Source organism: Chaetodon trifascialis, chromosome 15 (genome assembly GCF_039877785.1).
Source record: "Chaetodon trifascialis isolate fChaTrf1 chromosome 15, fChaTrf1.hap1, whole genome shotgun sequence".
NCBI lineage: Eukaryota > Metazoa > Chordata > Actinopteri > Chaetodontiformes > Chaetodontidae > Chaetodon > Chaetodon trifascialis.
This window is the reverse complement of record NC_092070.1, coordinates 1,560,376-1,584,313: the sequence shown is the minus strand read 5'-3', so window position 1 is coordinate 1,584,313 and position 23,938 is coordinate 1,560,376. Positions and strand designations below refer to the sequence as shown.

The 23,938-nt window shown below is 43.1% G+C and overlaps 1 protein-coding gene across 3 annotated transcripts in view; it reads left to right on the top strand.

Moving 5' to 3' along the window:
• The window catches only part of prr12b (proline rich 12b), a 63,668-nt gene that overhangs the window by 23,683 nt on the left and 16,047 nt on the right, over positions 1 to 23,938 (top strand). For 2 of the 3 annotated variants that reach the window (XR_011603084.1, XM_070980400.1), the window contains exons 2-12: positions 4,949 to 5,106; positions 8,121 to 8,282; positions 8,508 to 13,048; positions 14,531 to 14,743; positions 15,853 to 15,927; positions 18,115 to 18,934; positions 19,640 to 20,235; positions 20,321 to 20,437; positions 21,176 to 21,309; positions 21,505 to 22,613; positions 22,808 to 22,927. Coding sequence is in view for 2 of the 3 variants with exons in the window: in XM_070980400.1 (XP_070836501.1) it covers positions 4,949 to 5,106; positions 8,121 to 8,282; positions 8,508 to 13,048; positions 14,531 to 14,743; positions 15,853 to 15,927; positions 18,115 to 18,934; positions 19,640 to 20,235; positions 20,321 to 20,437; positions 21,176 to 21,309; positions 21,505 to 22,613; positions 22,808 to 22,927 (8,045 nt within the window). In the remaining variant the exon portion in view is untranslated. The remainder of the gene's footprint in view (positions 1 to 4,948; positions 5,107 to 8,120; positions 8,283 to 8,507; positions 13,049 to 14,530; positions 14,744 to 15,852; positions 15,928 to 18,114; positions 18,935 to 19,639; positions 20,236 to 20,320; positions 20,438 to 21,175; positions 21,310 to 21,504; positions 22,614 to 22,807; positions 22,928 to 23,938) is intronic. The other variant, XM_070980401.1, reaches the window with a different exon arrangement.

The window sequence follows — 23,938 nt, the reverse complement described above, 5'->3', positions numbered from 1 at the left end:
TTGGAGGAGAAAAGGCACTGCACATCACCCCAAAAACACCATACCAACAGTTAAGTTTGGAGGTGGGACCATCATGGTGTGGGGTTGTTTTTCAGCACATGGTACTGGCAGATTTCATATAATTGAGGGAAGAAGGAATGGAGAAATGTACAGAGACATTCTTGATAATAATGGTAAATGGACTGTATTTGTATAGCACTTTTCTACTCTGAAGACCACTCAAAGCACTTTCACAACTCAAGTTTGCATCAAACCACCAATGTTCTGATAGGTGGACGACCTCTCTACCTACTGAGCTGCTACACAGCTGCCCCACCATAATCTGTTGCCATCCACCAGGATGCTGAAGCGAGGGTGGACATTCAGACATTTCAGCAAGACAGTGATTCTAAACACACAGCCAAGGAAACTCTTAGTTGGTTTCAGAGAAAGAAAATGAAGCTGCTGGAGTGGCACAGTCAATCACCCGACTTAAATCTGATCTATGGAAAGAACTGAAAATCAGAGTTCATAGAAGAAAAACCAAAGACAATGATAGTTTACATTTTCTATTTTTGCAACAACATGCTGTAGTCAGACAGTAGAAATTTAGTCATACTCCACACTCCAGTTGGTTTCTGTCAGTTGGTTTACCATAGTAATTACCAGCAAGACACACTGGATTCAGAGCATGTCCATCTACTTAACAACTGACAAACCACTTCCTACGTCCTACACAAAACTACTTGTGGTAGAACCATCATAACTAATCAGTTAACACATGGGCAGATAGTGAAAACACTGTAAAGCAAAGCTATTCTTTGCCATTTTGGCTATTCTCCATTTTACTTTGTTATGAGAGAATGCAACATGCCTAGACATGTGTCCTTTGCTGATGGAAGAACATTAACTCCTCCCCAATATCCACAGATTTCCCTGCTTTGGTAATACAGTTGGACACCAGGTGTGAGTCCTTCAAGGCAGCAACTTTAACAAGGGTTGTGGATTTAAATACTGTTTTCTGACTGTCTTGTTTAGCTTGCTCTTGTTCCCCCTAAGAACAGAATGTGTTGTTTCCAAGTGTCAAAATAACTTTGGCAGCTTCATAGACTGGTTTGATAGCTTCCCACATAATGTACACAAGGGCTTTTGAACCTTATCATCCCCAGGAGCGATGAATTCACATCTTAGATAGCTATTTTATTTTTGGTTTAAGACTGTTATTTTTCTTTTTGCTATTTTCATTGTCTTCATCATCAGTGGGCCTCTTTTCAGCTGCCTCAGTAACAAAAAAAAAACAAAAACAAAACTTGTTAGGGTAGCCTGTTTCTTCATTTTTAATAATGCTAGCTTTCATCCAAAATAATCTATCCACCTTGCTTGCATAAACACATTATTGACTATATATTTATGATTTTGATTAGATAAAAAGTACTAGTAGTTTCTGATAATTTAGGTTTTTAAGAATTTAATCTTACCTAAAGGTACTATTACAAAAAAAAGTATAGTTGCTAGTATAGTGATGCAAGTACAGACACATTCAGCACCACTACAAACAGCCATGCTATTCTTATAGATCCTCAATGGCTTTGAACACAACTGACAACATTCATGGATGGGAAGATAGTGAGAGATTATGTTCTTGTCAGCAGTGGTTGGTCTGTCCACACTGCCTGCTTCTGTGTACACACTTCCCAGACAAAGATAATGTGAGGTGAGTTTTTCCATGTTTATGTCATATGGGATGGAAGATAGAGATCGAAAAGATTTTTATATTTACAACTCAGGAGAGTTGTATGATTGTAGATGTAGCCATGTGAAGTTTATAAATGTAGTGCACTGGGAATATGACACTATATACCAGGGGTCTGCAACCTTGTGACATGGAGTGCCAGTTTGAAGTTTTCTTCTCAACAAGTGTGCCATTATCAACAATAACGCAAAGTTAAATAATTACACAAAATACAAAAACATTTCCAACACACCTGGAATTTTATTCCATCTATATAGAGCACATCCAATCATATTTTTAAAGATATGTTTCTGTTAACTCAAAACACTGCCTCCATAAACACATTGTAAAAATATGGCACGTGGAAGAGAGGCCAAAACTGAGACTACAGTGCAAATGTACTATATCTGTTTATCATAACAAAACAGCCTTAACGGTGCTATATCTGTCTTATATCATAACAAAACAGCCACATCAACATTAAAGGACATGGACAAACAGCTACAGATTCAAATTAAAACCAAGTGTAGGCTGGGGCAACATCGAAATTAACAGATGCCTACCAGATAGTCAGTTTGATCCCTGGCCCTGCTTTGCTTGGCTGAGCTCTGTGATTTGGGGCTTGTAGTTATTTACTTTAATTTGCAAACATGCCTCAGAGTGCTCTGTTGTTAACCAACTGTGGGTGGGGCTGAGCACATGTTTCATGTGTGAGAATACCTGCTCACAGAGATATGTTGATCGGAAGGCTGACAGCAGCGCCAGTGCAATGTCCCGGAGACACCTGAACTTCTCAGGTACAGATGCCCAGCAGGTGAGGATGTGGGCTCCGTGATCTGACACTGGTGTGGCTTCTAACTGTTTTCTGAGCTCTGCAAACTTCGTCACCCACAGTGGTGAGCTCTTCAGCTCAATCAGCTGCATTTCCATGTCCTCTGTATCCATCCAGTCGATCAGAGTAGCATCCAAATCATGTCCATCAAAGCTGTCGGGTTTGATCAAGAAAGAGAACATTGGTCCATACCTGTGAAAATCCACGAATCACGTTGTGAACTCAGCCTCCAGCTCATGCATGTACGTGGTTATTTCAGTGGTGCTGATGTTGCGATGGGAGCACAGCTCTCTCAGGTGTCAGAAGTAGCGGAAAGGGGAGGTGGAAATGTCATCTGAGAATACTGCTAGCTTACTGACAAAAGCCGTTGATGTCTCAAACATGTCCAAAACAGTTTGTCCTGCACCTTGCAGTCTGAGATTGAGCCCGTTCAGGTGTCCCGTAATGAACCATAAGTGAAACATAAGTTTCACAATCCACTTCTCGTCCTCCAGTTCTGGATACTTTTGGCCCTTTTCAGCCAGAAAGGCCTTGATAGCATCAAAGCAGCTGACAAATCGCTCCAGAACTTTTCCGCAGCTCAGCCATCTCACTGCTGAGTGGAGAGGGAGATCTGTGTATGCGCTGTCCAGCTCCTCCAGCAGGGACTGAAACTGCCGGTGCGTCAGTGCAGATTGCTTCACTATGAAGTTAATAATCTTTGCCACCGTGGCCATAACTTCATAGAGATCCGAATTTGACATTTTTGCACACAGATTTTCTTGATGTGTTATGCGGTGCAGTTCCATGATGGCGTGGCCAACTTTTTCTTCAATCAGTTTGACAGCTCCCTTTTGTCTCCCAACCATGGCGGGGGTGCCGTCTGTGGTCACTGCAAACACTTTCCCAATGTTAATCCCTCGTTCCTCAAAATGTTCAATGAATGCCTTGGCTATGTCTTCACCTTTTGTTTTGTCAGGCGTTGGTTTCAAGCAGCAAAGTTCCTCTCTGACAGTTGAATCACAGTACCTTGCTATGACTGCCAAACATGGGACGTCATTCATGTCCACGCTTTTATCAAGTGCAATGCTAAATACAGCATCTTTTAATCCAGCTGTTTACTGAACTCTGACATTTTCAGCCATTTCATCGATATGTCGCTGAACACCTCTAGCTGACGTGGGAATGTCCTTTATTCATGACTTGATTGTTTCTTTATTTGGCAAGGTTTCAAAAAGAGTATCTGAACAACTGAGAAAAGCCTCCTTAATAAATTCGCCATCCGTAAACAGCTTCCCATGCCTTGCAATGCAATGCGCAAAGTGATAGCTTGCTTCTGTCCTGTGGTTTTTAGCAGCGGCAAAAACTTTGAGGGAGCTAGCTTGTTTATCATACCTGGACACAGCATGTTTAATTGACTCTGCTTTATCTGCTTGGTCTTTGAAAGTCTTCTCGTGCTTTGTCTCAAAATGGTGCTTAACACTTGACATACGGCACACAACATTCTCACAACATAAAGTGCACACAGCACGGTCCTTCAAAAATACAAAACCAAACTCTTGTGTCCATGAGGACTGGAATGCCTTAGTTTTGGCCTTTTTAGCAGCCGGCGGTGCCATTGTTGACAATATCTGTAATGCACGGGTCTCCGGGAAGGTGGGTGGGACCGCGCCTACAGTGTTGCGGGGATTGTGGGCGAGAGCTGTCATTCAAACCCAAGAAATCAGGCCACACATAAAACGAGGATTGTCATTATGCTGAGAAGTGCCAGCGTGCCAGTGTTTATGCTGCGGTGTGCCACCCGTGGCACGAGTGCCAAAGGTTGCCGATCCCGGCTATATACATTAAAGAGTCCTTCTGATCAAAATGTGTTTTGCTTATTGGTGCTTCACTGTTTGAGCCTACCTGCAGAATGATGTATGTGCCTAGTTTGAGACTTAGAAGGCTGTTTTCACTTTCTTCTGCTGAAGGACAAAAGGTTCTCTGTGCTTACCTTAAATCTGAGTTCAAGATGTGAACATACCAGCAGGAGTTTATGACATTACAAGTTTGGAGAAAGTCGTGATCCAGCATGCAGCTTATACAAGTGCAATATTTAAACTTAAAGCCTCCAGGTAACAGAGAATGGTCTTTGAAGTAAAGTAGGAGACACCCTGTGTCCAGCAGTTATAATTTGAAAAAAAAAAAAAAAAAGTGTATTCATAGATTCTGAATGTCTGTGTGAAAAACCACATCAGACACAAATTATTATTCAAATCAGAATATTTTTGTTTATAATAAAACAAGTCTGAAGGGGATCTTCAAAATAAGCATCTATGTTTGTTTGCACATATTAAACTCTAGGTCCAAAAGACTGACCTGTCCAGTATAAGACAGCAAGCTTTATTATTTATAAAATTCAAACCTAATAACCATGTGTTCCTCAGCCTTGTGTATGGGAGCTCCAGGTCATCCCACCCAGACTCAGAGCTGCTCCACCGGCAGGCCTATGGCACTCCACACCCCCTCCAGGGTTATGCAACCAACCACCACCCAGGAAGTTCCAGACAGAGTGGGGCATGGGGTCCTGCTGGACGTACACTTGGTAAGGATTCACTGAATGGTATATCTGTAGAAATACAAACCTATGTATGTATGTATGTTTATCTGTGTACAGTGCAGTAAGTATCTGTACAGCGATATTTGCTGACTTTCAGCCCTAATATAAGTATATTTAGTGTATATCCTTACCTTATATCCATAGTCGGGGTGTGAGATTTGTATTTACTTGTTTTGTTTTTGAACTCTTCCCACACACAGCACTGTTGGTGACTCTTGATTACCTGTGAGTCAGAGTGAGTGGTTGCTCTTCTATTCTTCTATGCTCTTCTAGTGTACCCTGCTTCTTGACCAATGTCAATCCCCTGTGACCCTTCAAAAGGTTAACTGGGTATAGGTAAGGGAAAACAACTGGCCACTCAGTGTCATATTACAGGTGTGAGGTTTTATCAGACTATAATGCAGTAGTTTAGGATAGGTTCCTAACCCCACCAAGAATATCAAAGCTTAAAATATTTTACCCAAGGTGAGGTGCCTGGCTATGGATTTCTGTTTCTCATCAGTGGTAAACAAACTGGCTAAAATATTGTTAATTTTAACCTTAGTCATTCAATGTTGCCAGTGCCTTTAGGTGTAATTGTATGATCTGATGTAATGACTATTTTGCAGTTGTCAAATTTTGAGCATACCAGTACAGTACATTAAACTTTTTAGTAATGTGTGTCTTACACTTCCTCAGTTGTTCAGATGTACTGTTACAACAACAGATACAGTTTTAAGAACAGATGATACAGACACCTAAACAGTTTGCAAAAATGATCTAATATGACGCTGTAACAAAGATGCATGTTTTGCACATAACCCATACCATTGTGAATGAAACATATTTTATTTTGACAAAAAAAAAAAAAAAAAAATATGTATATACACAGACACACACACACACGCACACAGACACACACACACACACACACACACACACACACACACACGGTGGAGTTGAGGCCTAATGGAGTGTCAACAAATCAAAATTTTTGTTTTGTTTGTCATATCAAATCACTTTTACAACACAAGCCAACACATTCACTCATTCACATGATGGTGGCTAGGCCACCTACTCATTAAGAGCAGTAACACACTCACACACTGATGGCACAGCATCGGGAGCAATTTGTAGTTCAGTACCTCAAGGATACTGTAGGGGAATTCAAGTCACTACCTGTGGGTCTAATGTTTGCACTCGTTAATAGTGGCACCAACCTTCCTAAGCTCAGAAGGATTTTATTTATTCTTTTCTTTGAATGCTGATTTAATACTAATTAACAAATTAATGGGAGATCAATCTCATTATCTGAAGCGAAACTCTCGATACAGGGATCTTCTATTTCCAGCTCAAAAGGACACCATCAGACAATGACTTAAATGAAAAGTATTATTTATATGACACAATAATGAGAATGGATATGAATAATTAATACAACAAATAATATGGATTATATGATGAAACACAAACAACTGAATCAAGAAACTATGGCAAAATAATAGCAGAATGAGTTTGACAATAGTGAGAAGTATTTTTGAGGAAAAATGGGGACGCATATGTAATGTTAATTTCTTGAATGAATAAGTGAATCTAATGAAAATTGAAATTGTTATAGCCATAAGACACCAACTCCTTGTTCAAACCGCGTTAAAATGCCAACTTTTCTCCAATGGTGGTTGGTCCTGAACTGAAACGGAGGAGCCCCAGGCTGTAGTTTGTGGCTCCAATCTGTGCCAACAGGGCAAACCAGTTGAGCCGCAGTTGAGAGCTGATGTTGGACAGGGATGCTTCAGGAGGTGGACGGCCTCCAGTGTCAACAGACGAGGAGCGGCTCTTTCAGCTGCTATTTGACCTAGACAGATGGGTTAAGGTTGGCTGCAAGAATTCGTTCCAAAGAGGTTGACGGCTGTATGGCAACCTTCTCGGTTAAAAATAAAGATGAAAACACTTCTGATGGACTGTCGAAAGCATCTATAAAAATCTTCCTACGTGATTCGGCTTTAATGGTTAAAGAAAAGAAGAGATTGGCTTTAACTCTGAAAAAAAAAGTTATGCGGTTTAATGCGGCAAGCAAAAGTAGACAAAATATTAAAATAACATGCCAATAGGCTGGCAAAAGACAACCAACGAGTGAAAATTGAAGTTACAAAAACTAAACAAAAACTAAAATGCCGAAAAAGTGGTGTGAGTAAAGAACAAGTAAAGACTGGTCTCGAACAAAGAAGTGAGAAGATGGAGAGACAAATAAGATGTCCACGAAGATGTGCAACAAAGACGAAAGTAAATGAAATTAGTACAAAGAATAAGTGAGGTGAGTCAAACAAAGAGGAAGTAGAAGTGGCTGCTTTATGCACGCTGCAGGGGGGGGCTTCAGGTCAGAATCACGTCTCCCTGCATTAGTGCCTTTCTGTAAACAGTCAAAATAATAATTAATTAATAATTAAATAATTAACTCCTTGCAGCTGGAACTGCAAGGGAGAAGGGTCAGTTAGAGGCCAGTTCTGCTACAATACATTGACATGACTGCCTAGGCAAGAGATCGAACCAGCGATCCTCTGATAGATGGAGAAGAGTGCTCTTCCTTCTGAGCCACAGCCGGCTAAATTTGCTCTGTACAGTTAGTTACAGTGGAATATAAATGGATGGTAGGATGATTAATCACAAATCTCAATCTCTTTTCAGATTACTTGTTGAAAATAGTTCAACAAAAAATGTGTGTCCAGATAGAAAAATAATATCATGCCTGGATTGTGATGAGAGGCAGCAAGGAAATGCATGGCACCACACATCTACAGTCATAGTAGGATGGTGGATACTCTGTATGAAATCTCTGTGGTCTGTGTTCAGGCTTATTTTGCAACACAGTGATGTAAAAAACAATTTCTACCTAGCCCTTCTGACTCTGATATGCCAATATAAAAGTAGTACAATGAAAAGTTTGAAAAAAAAAAAAATGTTATGCCATGATATAGTCTATGATACTGTATGATTAAGTGAGGCTTGTGGTTTGTTGCCAGGCCTGTCAGGGCTATTTGATGCCAGCCTCCACCATGCCAGCCCCTCCGGTCCTGACCCATCCGTCATGAATCTGATTTCAGCTCTGGAGTCCCGAGGTCCACAGCCCCCACCCTCTGCCTCCTCCCTTCTCTCTCAGTTTCGCACTCCTTCCTGGCAGACTGGTGAGTGTCAGCCTCTAAGGGGAATGCTACACCTGAAAAAAAAGAAAAATAATTGTTAGATCTTGGTTCAATTGAAGTACTCTTCTTTCTAAATAATAAATAAGCAAACTTTGCAAAAATAATTTGCATTAGTTTAATTGTTTTTAGTCTCAAACTGAAAATTTGTTGAATTTAATTGTGAATTGCATTGACCACCACTGTCCCATGTAATGTTTTGTCTTGTAGCAATGCATACCACGGCCCCAGCTGAGCTTTTTATTTCAGGGGCACTTCCAGGTTCCAGCTCCTTCCCCTCCTCCTCAGCCCTTTCTGCATACCAGCATCCTGGCTCCTTCCCTGGACGATCTTTCACTCCCTCACTATCCCTGCAGGACCCGCCTACATTTAGTCCAACTTCCAATGGTTTGTTATCCCCCCATGATCCCCTGCTGCATATCAAAACACCCTCTCAGTCCAGCTTGGGCTTTGATCGCTTGCTGTCTTCCCAGAGTGCCACCTACCGGAACTCCCAGGAGCCCCCAGCCCCTCCTCAGACCCAAGCTCCTTCCACAGCCTCCAGTTGCCATCTGCCCCATCCCCAGTTCAATCTGTTGTCCTCCCAGCTCCATAACCAGTCCTCTCAGCTCTATAATGCCTCCATGTTCTCTTCCACACCAGCCCTGCGGCCCACAGCACCCCCTCTGGCTCCTCCGCCCCAGCCTCACCCAGACAGAGCAATTTCCCGTCAGGACAGCGTGATTAAGCATTACCAACGTTCGTCCCCAGCCCAGTCCACAACACTCCCTCTACAACAGTATGTCAGCTGTGGTGGATCATCGGGCTACCAGCAGGTAGCCAGCCACCACCGGCATTCTGCAGTGTCCTGTAGTCCCATGGGGGAGCCCCAGAGCCCATCGTCTGACCCCAAACCCTCACCACGGATGGAATCCAAGACATATCGACCTATAATTCAAACTCCCTCCACCTCCTCATCATCTGGCACAAAGGGAGCCAAGAGTTCCAGCTCCAGCAGTGGCTACTCCTCTTCAGGTTCAGCATCATCATCTTCCCGTACACCACACACTCCACCATCAGCCTCCTCTTCATCCTCTTCTAGCTCAACAAGCACTGGCTCCTTGTCTTTACCCTCTCGTCAGCAGCCCCCAACTCAGTCAGCAACGGCACCACCACCTCCTCTACCAGTGGTGTCATCCACCCTTGTTCAACAGCCAGCACTCAAACAATGCCTCTCCACCTATGGCTCACCATCTGTGGCCAAATCTAGTACAGGCCTACAAGACCAGACCCCTCCCCAGCCACACACTCAGTCCTGTTCTCCCAGTCAGCCTCCACCTACACACATGGTCCAGTCTTATGGAGGCTTCAACTCACCTCATGCCCAGGACTTGAGCTCTGGAACCGGGGGAACTGGAGGGAAGGCCTTCACTGGTATAGGCTCAGGGGGACGCTCATTTTCTGCGGAGATAGTCTTTGGGGACTTTGGCTCAGCTGCTCTCAGAAGAGCCGGCAGTCCTTCCATAGGGTATGGAGGTGCTGGAGGATCAACAGGAAGTGTACCCATATCAGGAGCTGCTTCACGTGGCAGTGGAGTTGGATCTGCAGGATCAGGGAGTGGGGCTGCTGCTGTTGGTAATGGAGGTAGCAACTCTTACCGCCTGCCTGAGTCTAGTTTATCACCCTCTATCAATTCTACCATCACTCACCCTGGATTACATTCTCCTGCCTCTGCTCACCCTGCACATTCCCCTGGAGGCTCAGGGGCAACCAAATACTTGTCCACCATCCTCTCTCCTGCTTTTATGTCCTCGCCACAAGGTTTCCCTGATTCACAGCAAGCACAGAGTCAATACCACTCAACACCCCCCAAGCTAAAAACAGAGACCAACATGCTTGGAGTTGAACGATCCCAAGATGAGGAAGAGGATGATGATGATTTCCTCATCCACCACTTGCTACATGCCCAGAGCTCAAATGCCCATCCATCCCAACATCACCCACCTCCTCAGCAACTACCCCAACCACTCCCACAGGCTAGGGAAGGGGAAGGCAAGGGACTGGCCTATGATATTAACAAGATCTCAGAAGAGCGCTATCACCTTCAGAGTGTCATTCGTACCAATAGCACCTCCAGCACGTCAGGTCCTGGAACAGCAATTGGTGACACAGCAACTGGATTAAATAGTCAGTTAGAAATATCACAGAAGAAACAGCGGCAGACCAAGTCAGAGTTGACCATATCAAAGTCCACTGGTGGAGGGGTTGGAGGGATCACCGACTCTTTTCCCCACTCCCATACTACCCACTCCCACCAACAACAGCATGATTCCCTGGGCTCTGTGGTACATTATGGAAGAGGGGACCACTACACACAACATCCACATTCCCAACATTCCCATCACACCTCACATGTTTCCTCACACTCTCAGCAACACTCTCAGCACACTCAACACACACAGCACTCTCAACATTCTCAGCATAGCCAACCCCATTCCCACTCACACAGTCACCCTCACATGGAGGTGAAGAAAACTTCCAATGCAAATGACAATGCCTACTTGTGCAACACATCAGATGTACAGCAGGCTCAACAAACGGTCCCCCTCTCTCTGATGGATTCGCCACCAGACCCTCCCCATCAAACTCACATGCTGCAGTCTGTCCTTTCCCATACCACCCGCACCAAGTTGGACACCCAGCAAGCTCCATCACAGCAACAGCAGCAGCAACAGCAGCATCCTTTGAGCCAGCAGGCCATGATGGGTTCAGCTGGAGGAGCAGCGCCAGCTGGAGTGGAATCCCGCCCACAGAACCAGTCCTCACAGTTGCAACTCCAGCTCCAAACTCAGGGTATAGATACCCACTACAGCCTTGGAGGTCAGCCAAGAGATCAAACCCGGGCAAGTCAGAACTCAGTATCTCCGCTAGACATACTAGAACAATCTCTTTCTCGGACCAACAACAGAGACAGCGGAGGAGCTTTGGACAGAACTTTGGTTGGGGTCACTGTTACAGGAGGGGAGGGAGGTGGTGGAGACAGACATAGACAGCAGCATAGACCAACGCCCCACCACCATCCCCAACAAACAGCCTCAGATCTTCATGACTTCCTCTCTGAACCAGATTTGGGCTTGTCTACCCCATCACACCTGCACCACCTCAACCAGCCCCAGGCCCATGCCCACCACCAACAACAAACACACACTCACCATCAGCTGCCACACTCTCAGTTAGCTCACCCACACTCCCACCAGATGGCAACAAATATGGGAACTCCCCAACAACAGCAACAGCCCCAACAAAGAGAGTCTGAAAACCAGTTGTCACACTCCCAGTTAGACCAGCTCAAACAGCACCAGTTTGACACAGTGAGCCCAGTGGGTAAAGTAGGACAAAATCAAGCTCAGCAGCCCCAGCGGTTTGCACCTCTAACATCCATCTGCTTTCCAGACTCTCTTTTACATGATGAAGACCGCACTTTCTTTCCTGAGATGGAGGACATGTTTTGTTCAACTGATTACAAGTCAAGCTGTGCTGGGGATTCTGGGGCAGGACAGGCTCAGGAAAACCTCACCCAGGGTCATGGACAAGGGCAAGACAGTATGGAGGCCTTAAAATCAGGAGGAGCTGGAGAAGGCTATGATATGGTTGGTCATCACAGTGATCAAGGCTATGGGCAGTACTGCCTTCCAGGAACAGGTAATAGTAATCTGCACTTAGACCTTGACTCTATGAAGACCCACGAGCTTCCCTCCACTGTGAATACTGACCAGCTTGGCCTGATCCAATCCCAAACCCCTACTGTGGGATTGAGCTCAACAGTTCAAGGAGATGGCTCAGTCAACAAGATAATGGGAGCTGTGGGAGTGGGTGGAAGTTCAAGCACTACTGGTCTGTCCTCACCTATCTTCTGTTCCTCTCGACCCAAGAAACTGCTGAAGACCAGCTCATTTCACCTGCTCAAACAGCGGCGTGAGCCACAACCTCATACAAAGAAAAATTACGCGCAGGAGTACGAATTTGAGGATGATGAGGATAAAGCTGATGTGCCAGCTGATATTCGCCTGAACAGTCGACGACTTCCTGACCTGCTCCCTGACTTGGTGTCTAGTTGTAGGAAGGTTAGTGGGATATCAGGAGTAAGTGGACTCAGTCCACTTATGGGTGACATGGACTTCTGCCACCCCTCTAGCTACTCTTCCCTTGGACAACCGCCACAACACCCCCCACAGGATGGCCCTAAGAAAAGAGGCAGGAAACCAACTAAACCAAAACGTGAAGGCCCTCCTCGCCCACGCGGAAGACCACGCATACGTCCTCTTCCAGAGCCTCCTTACAGCAGGGGGCTAATGGGATCAGTGGCTGGAGAAAGTAGGAGGGGTCGTGGGCGGGGTCGAGGCCGAGGCAGGAGGGAGGAAGGGCTTGTGGAAATGCATCAAGATATGAACAAAGCACAAAGCCTCCCATATCATCATCAACAGCAGCATCAACAGCAACAATTCAACCAAGAGCAGCATCTCCAACAGCATCCACACCAACATCACAGACAGCAGGCAGACCACCATCAAGCGCCACAACAACAGCAACAACAGCTTCACCTACATCAGCAGCAGCAGCACGATTCCTGTCCTCACCACCAACTGCACCATCAACAGCAGCAACATCAACAGCATCATCACCACCAGCACCACCAGCACCACCACCACCACCAACAACAACAACAACAACCATCCCAGCAGCCGCAGCAAGAGCCAGTCAGACCTATCAAGGTAATAGTGGCCAAAAGAAGAGATAATCTGGGTTTGTACTCATCAAGAATCGTAGTCACACCTTGAAAGTCTAAATGGGGTAAAAAGGAGCCCTAGCTCCAGTTTTTAGTTCTCTAATGAATTACCTCACCACTTATGACACCCAGAAATTTAAAAAGAATTGACCAAATTACATATGTTGTTTTGTGTATGTAACTTATCTAGTGAGCATATCTTTTAGGTCTTTGAATGTTAATAGAAGTTGAAGTTTTAGTTGCTAAATATTAAATCATATATACATTTTGTTACTTAACTGTAACAAAAGCTGAAAGGTAGACCGAAATATATTTGAAAAATTGTCACCTTTACTTGGGAGTATGACAGCTAACTGTGCCCAAACTGATATCAGGATAAAAGACCTACTGGGTTACAGTTCATCTTATTCTAAATGGTCTTCATCTAAGGGTAAATCTTACACCATATATATGCTGTAGAGTAGATGAAATGTGATCTGCAATAACAGCTAGGTAGTTTAGTGTTATTGGTGTTGGTGTTGTCTGTCTCAGCTTCATAGTGTTGATAAATAAATAAATAAATAAATAAATAAATAAATAAATAAATAAATAAATAAATAAATAAATGCTTGTTTGTCACTAGTCACTACAGTGATAAATTTCCCTTTTCTAGTTCTGGCCTGACCACAAAATAGATTATGTAGTCTAAGAACAAAATTTAACAAAAATAGTTATGCTTAGCATTATGGAGTATTATAATATAATTATATTATAATATAATTATAATATGATTCCAAGAAAATTGGGATGCTGTGTAAAACATATATAAAAACAGAATGCAATCATTTGCAAACAGACTTTGTTTACAGAGGGTTTTACAAAGTGTTCCTGAGCACATGTACTAATGTCCTTTATATAATCATGAGTTTCACAACCTGGAGTGATGAACCTGGAGGCCTTATGCTTGTGAATGACTGAGCCTTTCGAGGATGCCCCTTTCATACCCAGTCATGATACTGTCACCTGTTACAGATTAACTTGTCTCTCTGTGGAGTGTTTTTTGAGCATTCCAAAATTTTTCCCAGTCCCTGTCCCAACTTGTTTGAAATATGTTGCTTCCAACAAATTCAGAATAAACATATTTTACAAGAATCAATGAAGTTGATGAGGTAAAACATTAAATATATTGGCTTTGTACTGTTTTCAGTTGAATATATATGTCAAAATTGATGAGCAAATTATCACATTCTGTTTTATTTATGTTTTAAACAGCATCCCAACTTTTTTGGAATAGGGTTGTATCTCTGTGAAGCCAGCCCCTGAGGGGTTTAACACAATCAGCATCACTGGCTTATGTTTAAGATATCATAGGTATTTAAGATAATAATAATAATATTAAGATAACAATAATTCCAAACTAAAAGGTTTCATACTTTATGCTGAAAGTCCTGCCAAATGTCTTAATCCATCCGCCTTGCCTGCTTCTCAGATCAAACTGCCCATTCCCACCATGCTTCCATCAGAATCCTTGTTGAGGACCGACTCACTGTCCAGCACAGAGCCAGGTCTTTCTGATGGATCAATGGGGTCAGCACCATCTCTGGGCCTGAGTCCTGGACCCAGCACCACCATGGACATCAGCAGAAATGAGTTGAACCAGACTCAAGAAAAGATAATGAAGCATCAGCAGAAAGCTGGCGAGGTAAAGACCACATTGGAAAAGCTTCACCAAAAATATTGTCAGAATGAATCAATCATTTCTGTATGGGCATGTTGTTATTTAGTTTTATTTATTTTTCTGACAAATGCTAAACTTGTTTTTTATTTGTAATCATTCCAAGTATAAAAATGTCAAAGGCTTGAAAGGACGATGAGTACCACACATGAATTCAATACAGATTTTACCCTGAAAATTTGAATGGACTGACACTGATGACCCAATCTTATTCAAAAAAGACAAGATATTTTTTTAGAGCAGAAACTGCCACCAGGTTTTGACCTAAAAGAGGCACTAATCCTTTTGTTTAAAGTAATCCATAGTATCAGTAAGGAATAGCAGAGAGGATTGGCTCTGAGCCCTTTGTTTTTTGCTATGGTGATGGACAGGTTGATAGACGAGATAAGGCAGGAGTCTCCATGGACTATGATCTTCACGGATGACATTATAACCTGTAGTGAGTGTAGGGAACATGTTGAAGAGAGCCTAGGGAGGTGTAGGCATGCAGTGGAGAGAAAAGGAATCAGAGGCAACAAAATGGAGTACAGTATATGTGCATGAGAGAGACGGAGGACAGCAGAATGGTGAGGATGCAAGGAGTACAAAGGTGGATTAGTTTTAATACTTGGGGTCAACTGTTCATAGTAACAGGGTGTGTAAGAGAGGTGAAGAGTTAGTGCAGGCAGGGTGGAGTGGGTGAAGAAGAGTGTCAGGGGGGTAGAAGGGTACAAGCAAGAGTGAAATAGAAGGTTTACAAGATGGTAGTTAGAGCAGCTATATTGTATGCTTTGGAAGCAGTGGCACTATTGAGCAGGAGGTGGCAGAGGTCAAGATGCCAAGATTTTTCTTGGGACGGCGTAGACCCAGAGAGGCGATATTGAGATGGTTTGGACATTTGTGGAGGAGAGAGAAGGAGAAGGATGCCAAAGAAGGTGGAGCTGCCAGGCACGAGGAAAAAAGGAAGGCTATAGAGGAAGTTTATTGATGTGTTTAGAGAGGACATGCAGGTGGCTGGCATGACAGCCATACCTAACAATCTTTAAAGAATTTGCTTAATAGATTTTTGAAAGCCGTTTACGTTGATGTTAACACAGATGACATGGAAGAAAGAAACTGACGATCCACTGAATCCTGAAACCTGGGCTACTATGCAGAAACTCTCCAGTTCAGTAAGTTGTTTCACACTCAAAATGAGCCAGGAGCTTCACATATAATTCATACCTCATCCATTCAAAGTCAAGCCTCTGATAGAGAGAGAGCGCAACAGCTTCTGTACCTTCTTCACCTATAGTGCCTATAGGTACTCATGCCAACACCTGTATAAAAAGGTACTACATTGCCTGGGTATTTGTTAAAACTAAAAGTAAGAAATTATATAGTGTCGTAGTGCCCAATGGAACAAAACACTGTATTTTCATTTTGTGATTTGAGGTTTGGAGAAAAAGAGGCTATAGTTGACTGACAGCCAGCTCTTTCTGACTGACAAAAGAGAGAGGAGAGAGATGGCTGTTACCAGGGCAGCTGTTGCCACGGTTACAATTTTTTTTAGTGCAGGAACCTTGCTGCCACCTGCTGTCTGTTAAGTTTCATTACCTACAGCTTAGTGTACAGGTCCTGTATTAATTGATCTGTTTAATGGGACATGTTAGAGTTGAGTGAAAGTAAAAATCTTTCACTTTTATTCCAACTCACAAATTTAAGATGAGAGATGTTCTTAAATTTAAGAGGTATTTCCAGAGGTTAAGAGTGGAGGTGAGCACACCAACTTTTGGAATGTCTGCACAATGTAATGTCAGTTATGATCAGAATCAGTCAGAATCAGAATACTTTATTGATCCCCGAGGGGAAATTGGGTCAATTGCAGTTGCTCCCCTGGTGGAACAGCAAAAAATAAAACAAACTAAATCATTCATAAACAAAAAACAAAATTAAATATGTGTATTATGCTACAATAAATAACTACTGTCGGCCTAGAAATATATCTGTTGTGCAACATTCTGCATTGCCTAACAATAATAATAGAATACTAGAATACTACTACTGCCAATACGAATACTATGGTTGCCCATAAAGTTGGGATACTTTTTTCAGACACAATCCTCTGTTTTTTCCTATTTAAATGCATCAGTCATCACTTTTGAGCAGGTGCAATGATTGCATTATGTAATGTTATCATTATGTACATTATGAAGATATACACTTTGTCAAGAATAAACCAGATTAATTATTAATTATTATTCATTATTTCATGGAAAGAGGAAAAAAATATGTTATTCCAACTTTATGAGCAACAGTGTGTAATATATTAGTATATGCAATATGCATTCCATACGGGTACAAAGAAGGATAAAGCTTTCACGATTTTTGTTTCCAATGACTTTTCATGCATCTTCACTGTCTGCACTTGTGGTACTAATTTGTCCTTAATTTCACTGATCCATTTCCATCCATTCAGACAATTTCCTAATATTTCAGTCCTATTATATTTTTCCATGTCATCCATATATTGGATTGCTGTTCATTCCGCAAATTATTTGCTGCTGAGGAAATGAAAGGTTTTACACAAATTTAAAAAAAAAAAAATTATCATTGTTTATCAGAGAAAAACATCACTGAGTAAAATGTAACGATGGACAATATAGCAGGTGTAGGGTAGATTGTAGTGTGCGTACATATGATTAATCATCATCACTTCAGGTGTAACAAAAATGTGTGGTGAGACAATTCTTCATGTTCTTACAATTTTAAACAAAAATCTGCCATTTGGGTGAAATAATTTCATAACAGCTGATACTAGTAGTGAATCAACAAAGCAGATTATCTGCAACTATTTTGATTATTGATTTATCACAAGTTAATTACAAACTCATTTTTCAAGCAAAAATGTCTGATGGTTCCTAGTCAAAGCATTTCTTATGTGATGGTAAATTGAATATCTTATGTTTTGAACTGTTGGCTTGACATAACAAGACATTTGATGATGTTGTGTTGGACTTCACAATTCACAATTTCACAATTCACAATTTCACAATTCACAATTTTCTGACGTTTTATATACCAATTGACTAGTCAGTTACTTCAGAAATAAATCAGTTTAATTGATGATGATAGTTATACAGCCAAACATTTCTCCTCTGGAGGTGACGGAGACCAAACCAAAGCTGAAAGAAAGGATATATTTGACATACTCATCATGAATTCATGCTTTGTGTCTGCTGGATGTGTAAATTGGCAACTGTTTGCTCACCATAATCATAACTTTTTAAGGTTAGAAAGATACGGTAACAATTTGGTCTGCAGCCACCTTAAAAAAATCATTTGTGATGCATCAGTGATGAGATTCTGCTCTTTTGCAGGCTGATGAGAAGGTTTTCGACTTTAAACCTGGCTTCATGGCCTCTTTTTTGGACTTCCTGAAGACAGGCAAAAAACAGTCAGGCCTTGAGCTTGGACATGATGGAGGTGAGCAGGTAGCCCCAAATCCCTGTTCCTCTCTGAAGGGAGGGATCAGGCCCTTATCCCCGCCTCCCCCTCCTCTGCCACCAACTCCCCCACAGCAGGCTACAGGAACATTCAGCGAAGGAGGGCAAGGTGAGGGGCCTGGCTTGGCTCTCAGCAGCTGCTCGAGTCCCTGCAAGCCTCTTGATGAGGAGCTAAAAAGGAACCTGGAGACGCTGCCCTCCTTCTCCTCTGATGAGGAGGACTCGGTCAGTAAGAATCAGGACCTGCAGAAGAGCATCTCATCTGCTATCTCTGCCCTCTATGACACCCCACACTCGTTGGCTGCTGCAGTGGCTTCTGCCATCATCAAAGTCCCACCCACCTTGTCCACACCTACTCCACAGGATTCACCACTCAGCCCCCCTCTCCCTGCCATGCCTCCCCTCATCCCCAGTATGGAGAATGGAAAAGAGGAGGCCCTCACGTATAATCAACATCACATACAGGACAAGGAAGAACAAACTATGTTGTCCCCACAGTCGAAAAAAGCAGAGGAGAGGGAGATTGAGCAAGTAGGAGAAAAGGAGGAGGAGAGAAGAGGGAAGACTGCAGTTGATGAAGAAATAATGAGAGATTCACAGAATCAAGATCAGGGAACCATGGAAGAGCAGGATGAAGAAGAAGAAGAAGAAAGGATGTCTGAAATGCAGATTTTGGAGGTGTCTAATGTTAAAGGTAATGGATGTGTTTACTCATATGTCTGTTTTCTTTTGCCACCTTGGCTTTTTTTAAAACTGTCTGTAACAAGGAATATTAACCAGGAGTCAACATTTCTCCTGCTCAAAAAATGGATTTGTTGAACTTGGAAATACTTATTTTACAAAGTAATCTTAACCCAGGGTCTAGTCACTGGCTTCTCAAAGCTTTCAACTGTGTCCTGTGGCCTCAGCAAATGGAGTCACTCAGTTGTCATGGAGTTGGTTTACCTTTCATAATGCGACCAAGCTATGGAACGACAGTCATGTAATGCTTGTATATGGGGGAGAATTTAACCTCTGTCTGACCCAACTTCATGTCAACTGAGCCAACCACACCATTCACTGAATGGGCCAACAGAAAGCTAGTGAGTGGACCTTTCTTCGATATTATTTATCTAAAATAAATCAGATGGCTGTTCATTAGTGGATCGTGTTGTTGCTGCATACAAGACTCTTACTGGTAGATTTAGGCACCTGCACAGTGGTTGAGGGTCTTGCACAATATCAGGGATATAAATTATAAGACAATTGTTTTGAGTCCTGTGCCATAATCCTGTGTCATGAAAAAACACAACAAACCAATAAATGAAAATGTGACCTCAAAGTTATTTCCTGTGATTTTAAAAACTTGTAACAGTTAGAAGGTACCTTTATCATTTGTTCCTCTTACCCTGTTTTTCAGATTCTCCATCAGGACCTGTACTTGCTCCTGCACTTCCATCACCATCACCATCTATCTCCGCCTCGCCACCCACCTACTCTTCACCATCACCCCTCCCACCCTTGTGTCTGTCCGTGCCCTTCCCACTGCCAATCCAGCAGGAAGAGAAAGAGGCGGATCCAACTTATCCTCTTTCTGAACAGCAGCAGCCCTCCCTCCAACCGGCTCCAACTGCAGGCACCTCCCCACCCCCCTCCACCTCCCCTCCAGCCATTTTGTCCTCACCCCTCTCCAACCTTCCCCTGAGCCAGTCCATCCCTCCTCCATCCACCACACCTCCCCCATCATCCTCTGATCAGGACCAAGAACCTGAAGTTGGGCACCCTTCACCCTCCTCTTCCTCACCTTCTTCATCGTCCTCTCCACCACCATCACCTCCAACTCCGGAAGAGGCCCCAGCATCCCAGCGTCTTACCTCCCTCCACCTGGCAAAGAAACAGGCTGATGCTGCCATAGCTGGTGAGAGTGAGGAGGAGGACAGTGAGAGCGGAGGCGAGGGAATTTTTCGTGAGCGGGATGAGTTTGTGGTTCGAACTGAGGACATTGGGACTCTTAAGGTGAGTACTTCTTGCTTGCAGGAAGAATGTATGGTGAATAAATAACTTACCATTTACACTATACACTGTGTGTGTTTGTCACCAGATGGCTTTGCAGACAGGCCGAGAACCCCCACCCATCTGGAGGGTGCAGAAAGCCTTGCTCCAGAAATTCAGCCCAGAGATTAAAGATGGTCAACGGCAGTTCTGTGCAACCAGTAATGTGAGTTTTTCAGCAGACTTACATTTAACTCCAGACTCACTAAACAACACTAACTTACTTAGTAGATTAGAGGTCAAACTGATAATTTGTTGTAGCCTGGTTCCAGACCTACCCACATCTATACATATGCAGTATTCACGCTTTGTTTTCCTGTCCTGAATCTGAAACGCTGAAATGCAAGAAACCTGTAGAGCAGCAAAAGTGTAAAACAAGGGTGCACACTGCTGTAGTATTTTCATAGAAAGAAGAAGGAAGAAGGAAAGGACTAAACACGGTATAGTATTTAAATTCTCAGAATTCAGATCATTCACTTTTTTGGACATTCAAGAGTATTATTTATATGTTTTGATTTGGTCAGGCTGTTCTGTGTGAAGTTTGCATGTTCTTCCTGTGCATGCGTGGGTTCTCTCCAGGTACTCCGGCTTCCTCCCACAGACCAAAAACATGCTCATTAGGTTGACTGGTGACTCTAAATTGCCCCTAGGTGTGAGTGTGAGTGTGAATGGTTGTGTGTTTGTGCCCTGCAATCGGCTGGCGACCGGTCCAGGGTGTACCCCGCCTCCCACCCGTTGACATCCGAGATAGGCTCCGGCCCCCTCGCGACCCCAAAAGGGATAAGCGGCATAGAAAATGGATGGATGGATGTTTTGATTGACTTTCACGTTGTGTAACGTAATTAGATTTTTCATATAGAATGATACTATTTGTCATTCTTTTTCTTCATGTGTCCTCCCTCAGTATCTGGGTTACTTTGGTGATGCGAAAATGCGCTACCAGCGTCTGTATGTGAAGTTCTTGGAAAACATCAACAAGAAAGATTATGTCAGAGTGTGTTCTCGAAAGCCATGGCATAGGGCTGGTCAGACTCTGAGGTAAGGCTGAGTTTGATTTTCTTGTTAAATGTTTCTGTCATTCTCCAGAGGTCCAGCTATACTAAAACCACAGATCTGAACCAAATTCAGTCAGAAAAAAAGAATATATCAAATATCAAATAATTAACTAGCTCCCTGGGTCTTCAGACGTAGTAGCTTCAGTCACTCTGTGTCTTTTCCCTTACTGATTGGCAGGCGGCAGTCACTACCTAAACAGCTGCCCACGATTCACAATCAAACCCCACCTCGAGTGGAGAGAGACGACAGAGAGAAGGAGAAACAGAGGGAGAGAGAGCTGAAGGAGCAAAGGGAAAAAGAACAAAGAGAGAAGGAGTACAGAGAGAAAGTAGAAAAGGAGCATAAGGAAAGAGAGAGGAGAGAGAAAGAGGAAAGAGAGCAAAAAGAAAAGGAGAAATGGGAGAGGGAGCAGAAAGAGAGGAACAGGAAAGAAATAGAAAGGGAAAAAGAGGACAGAGAGCGAAAAGAAAGGGAGTGTAGAGAAAAGGAGAAGGAAATTGAATGGGGGAATGAGAGGGAGAGCGAAAGAGAAGAGGAACAGAAAGAGAAAGGAGAGAAAGCGCTAAGAGACAGGGAGCGAGTGGAATATGAGAGGGAGCAAAAAGAGAGAGAGTTGAAAGAGAGAGACAGAAGGAGCAGGGAGCAAAGAGACAAGGAGAAACAGGATAGGGAGAGGAAAGAAAGGGAAAGACAAGAGAGAGAACAAAAAGAGAGGGAGATACAGGAGAGGGAGGGGAAAGAGAGGGAGCAGAAAGAAAAGGAAAAAAAGCACAGGGATCAAAGTGACTGGCAGAGGCAGGAGAGAGAGCAAAAAGAGAGCGAGATACAAGAAAGGGAGAGAAGACATAAAGAGACAGACGAGAGAGAAAAGGAGTGCAGAGAAAATGAGAAACACGAGAGGGAGTGGAGAGAGAAGGAGCGAGAGCAGAAAGACAGAGAACGGAAGGAGAGGGATAAAGAGAGAGCAAGGGAGCAGAAAGAAAAGGATGGAAGAGAGAAGGAGAAAGATAAGGACAGACAAAAGGATCCAGACAAAGAGAAAAAGGAGAGAGAGGCACGAGAGAGGAGAGATGGCACAGTGGAGTTTGCAAGGTTGAAGGAGGATAAGAGAACAGGAGTGAAGAAGATAGAGTGTCGGTCCAGAGCGAAGACTTCGAAGGACAATGCAGGGCCTCCTCCCAAGAAGAGGAAGAAGTGGCTGAAGGAGGTGCTATCCTCCTCGTCCTCCTCCTCCTCCTCCTCCTCCTCCTCCTCCTCTGACTCTTCCCCACCCAGTGATGACGAAGGTCAGCTGGTCTGTGTGTGTGTGTGTGTGTGTGTGTGTGTGTGTGTGTGTGTGTGTGTGTGTGTGTGTGTGTGCGCGTCCATGTGTGTAGTACACATTCATTTGCTAATGACATATTAATGCATACATTATTATTAGTATTATTATTATTCATAATAAGGATAATAATAATAATAATAAGGCTTTTTGTTTTAGGTTTTGTGAGGGGTGGAGTTAACATTCGAGCCATGAGGGAGATGTTCAGGAGCTACGTGGAGATGCTGGTCAGCACAGCACTCGACCCTGATATGATCCAAGCACTGGAAGACACTGATGGTGAGCACTCAGACAGAGGAACCTGATTGAAAGGCTTCAATGAAAGTGTGAATGAGTTGAGAATTGTAGTGACTTGTCCAGAAACACAGTAATGGCCTTTTACTGTCAGTTTGCTAGCTACCAGATCACCAAACTGGTTGGTTGGTTTTCAAGGACCACACCAGTGCTTTTGCAAAGCTAACAATTCCCAATGGCATACTGCAGAATTTCAGATTGTTGAATGTATTTTCTCAAAAGTCACCTTGTTTAGTGTGATAGATAGCTGTTACAGTTGCTAGTAATGTACAGTGAGTAAACAAGAAACTGAGGCTGAAGGTACACATAACCTTGCCTTAACAGCAAGCAGTAACCATGATGTCCTGGAATATCATGTTCTGCTTGGAAGTCTGGCCAAATCATGAATCATGGACCAGAAAGAAACCAACATTTTTAAAAGTGTTTCGCATTCAGTGTAAACATGCACGTGATGAATGTCAAAATCCATCTCTAGACCTGTACTTCAGAGGTTGAATATTTTGATTTAGATTGTTACGTTGGCCTTCAAATGTGGATGAGTGATGAGACCAAGACAGAAATCAGTTCAACCCTTGAAAGAGCATTTATTGAAACACCATGTGCAGGAGAGTAACAAAAGAACCTCAGCAACCTTATACCCTTCCACCAGTGGTGGAGGAAGTACTCAAACACTGTAACTTAAAGGTCCAGTGTGTAGGATGTAGGGGATCCATTGGCAGAAATGGAATATGATAATCATAATTGTATTTTAAATTTATGTACAATCACAAGAATCATTGCATTTTCATTAGCTTAGAATGAACCCTTTATATGGGTCCTTCTTTCACAGTCTGCCATGTTGCATCACCATGTTTCTACTGTATCCTAGAACAGACAAACCACTCACTGGCTGTAGAGAGGGCCTTTCACATTAGGTGGGTGGGTTAGCAGGGTGAGGTGTATTTAGATTAGGGTTGGGCAGTAATCCGGTAATAGGTATCCCGCAGTATCTAAAAA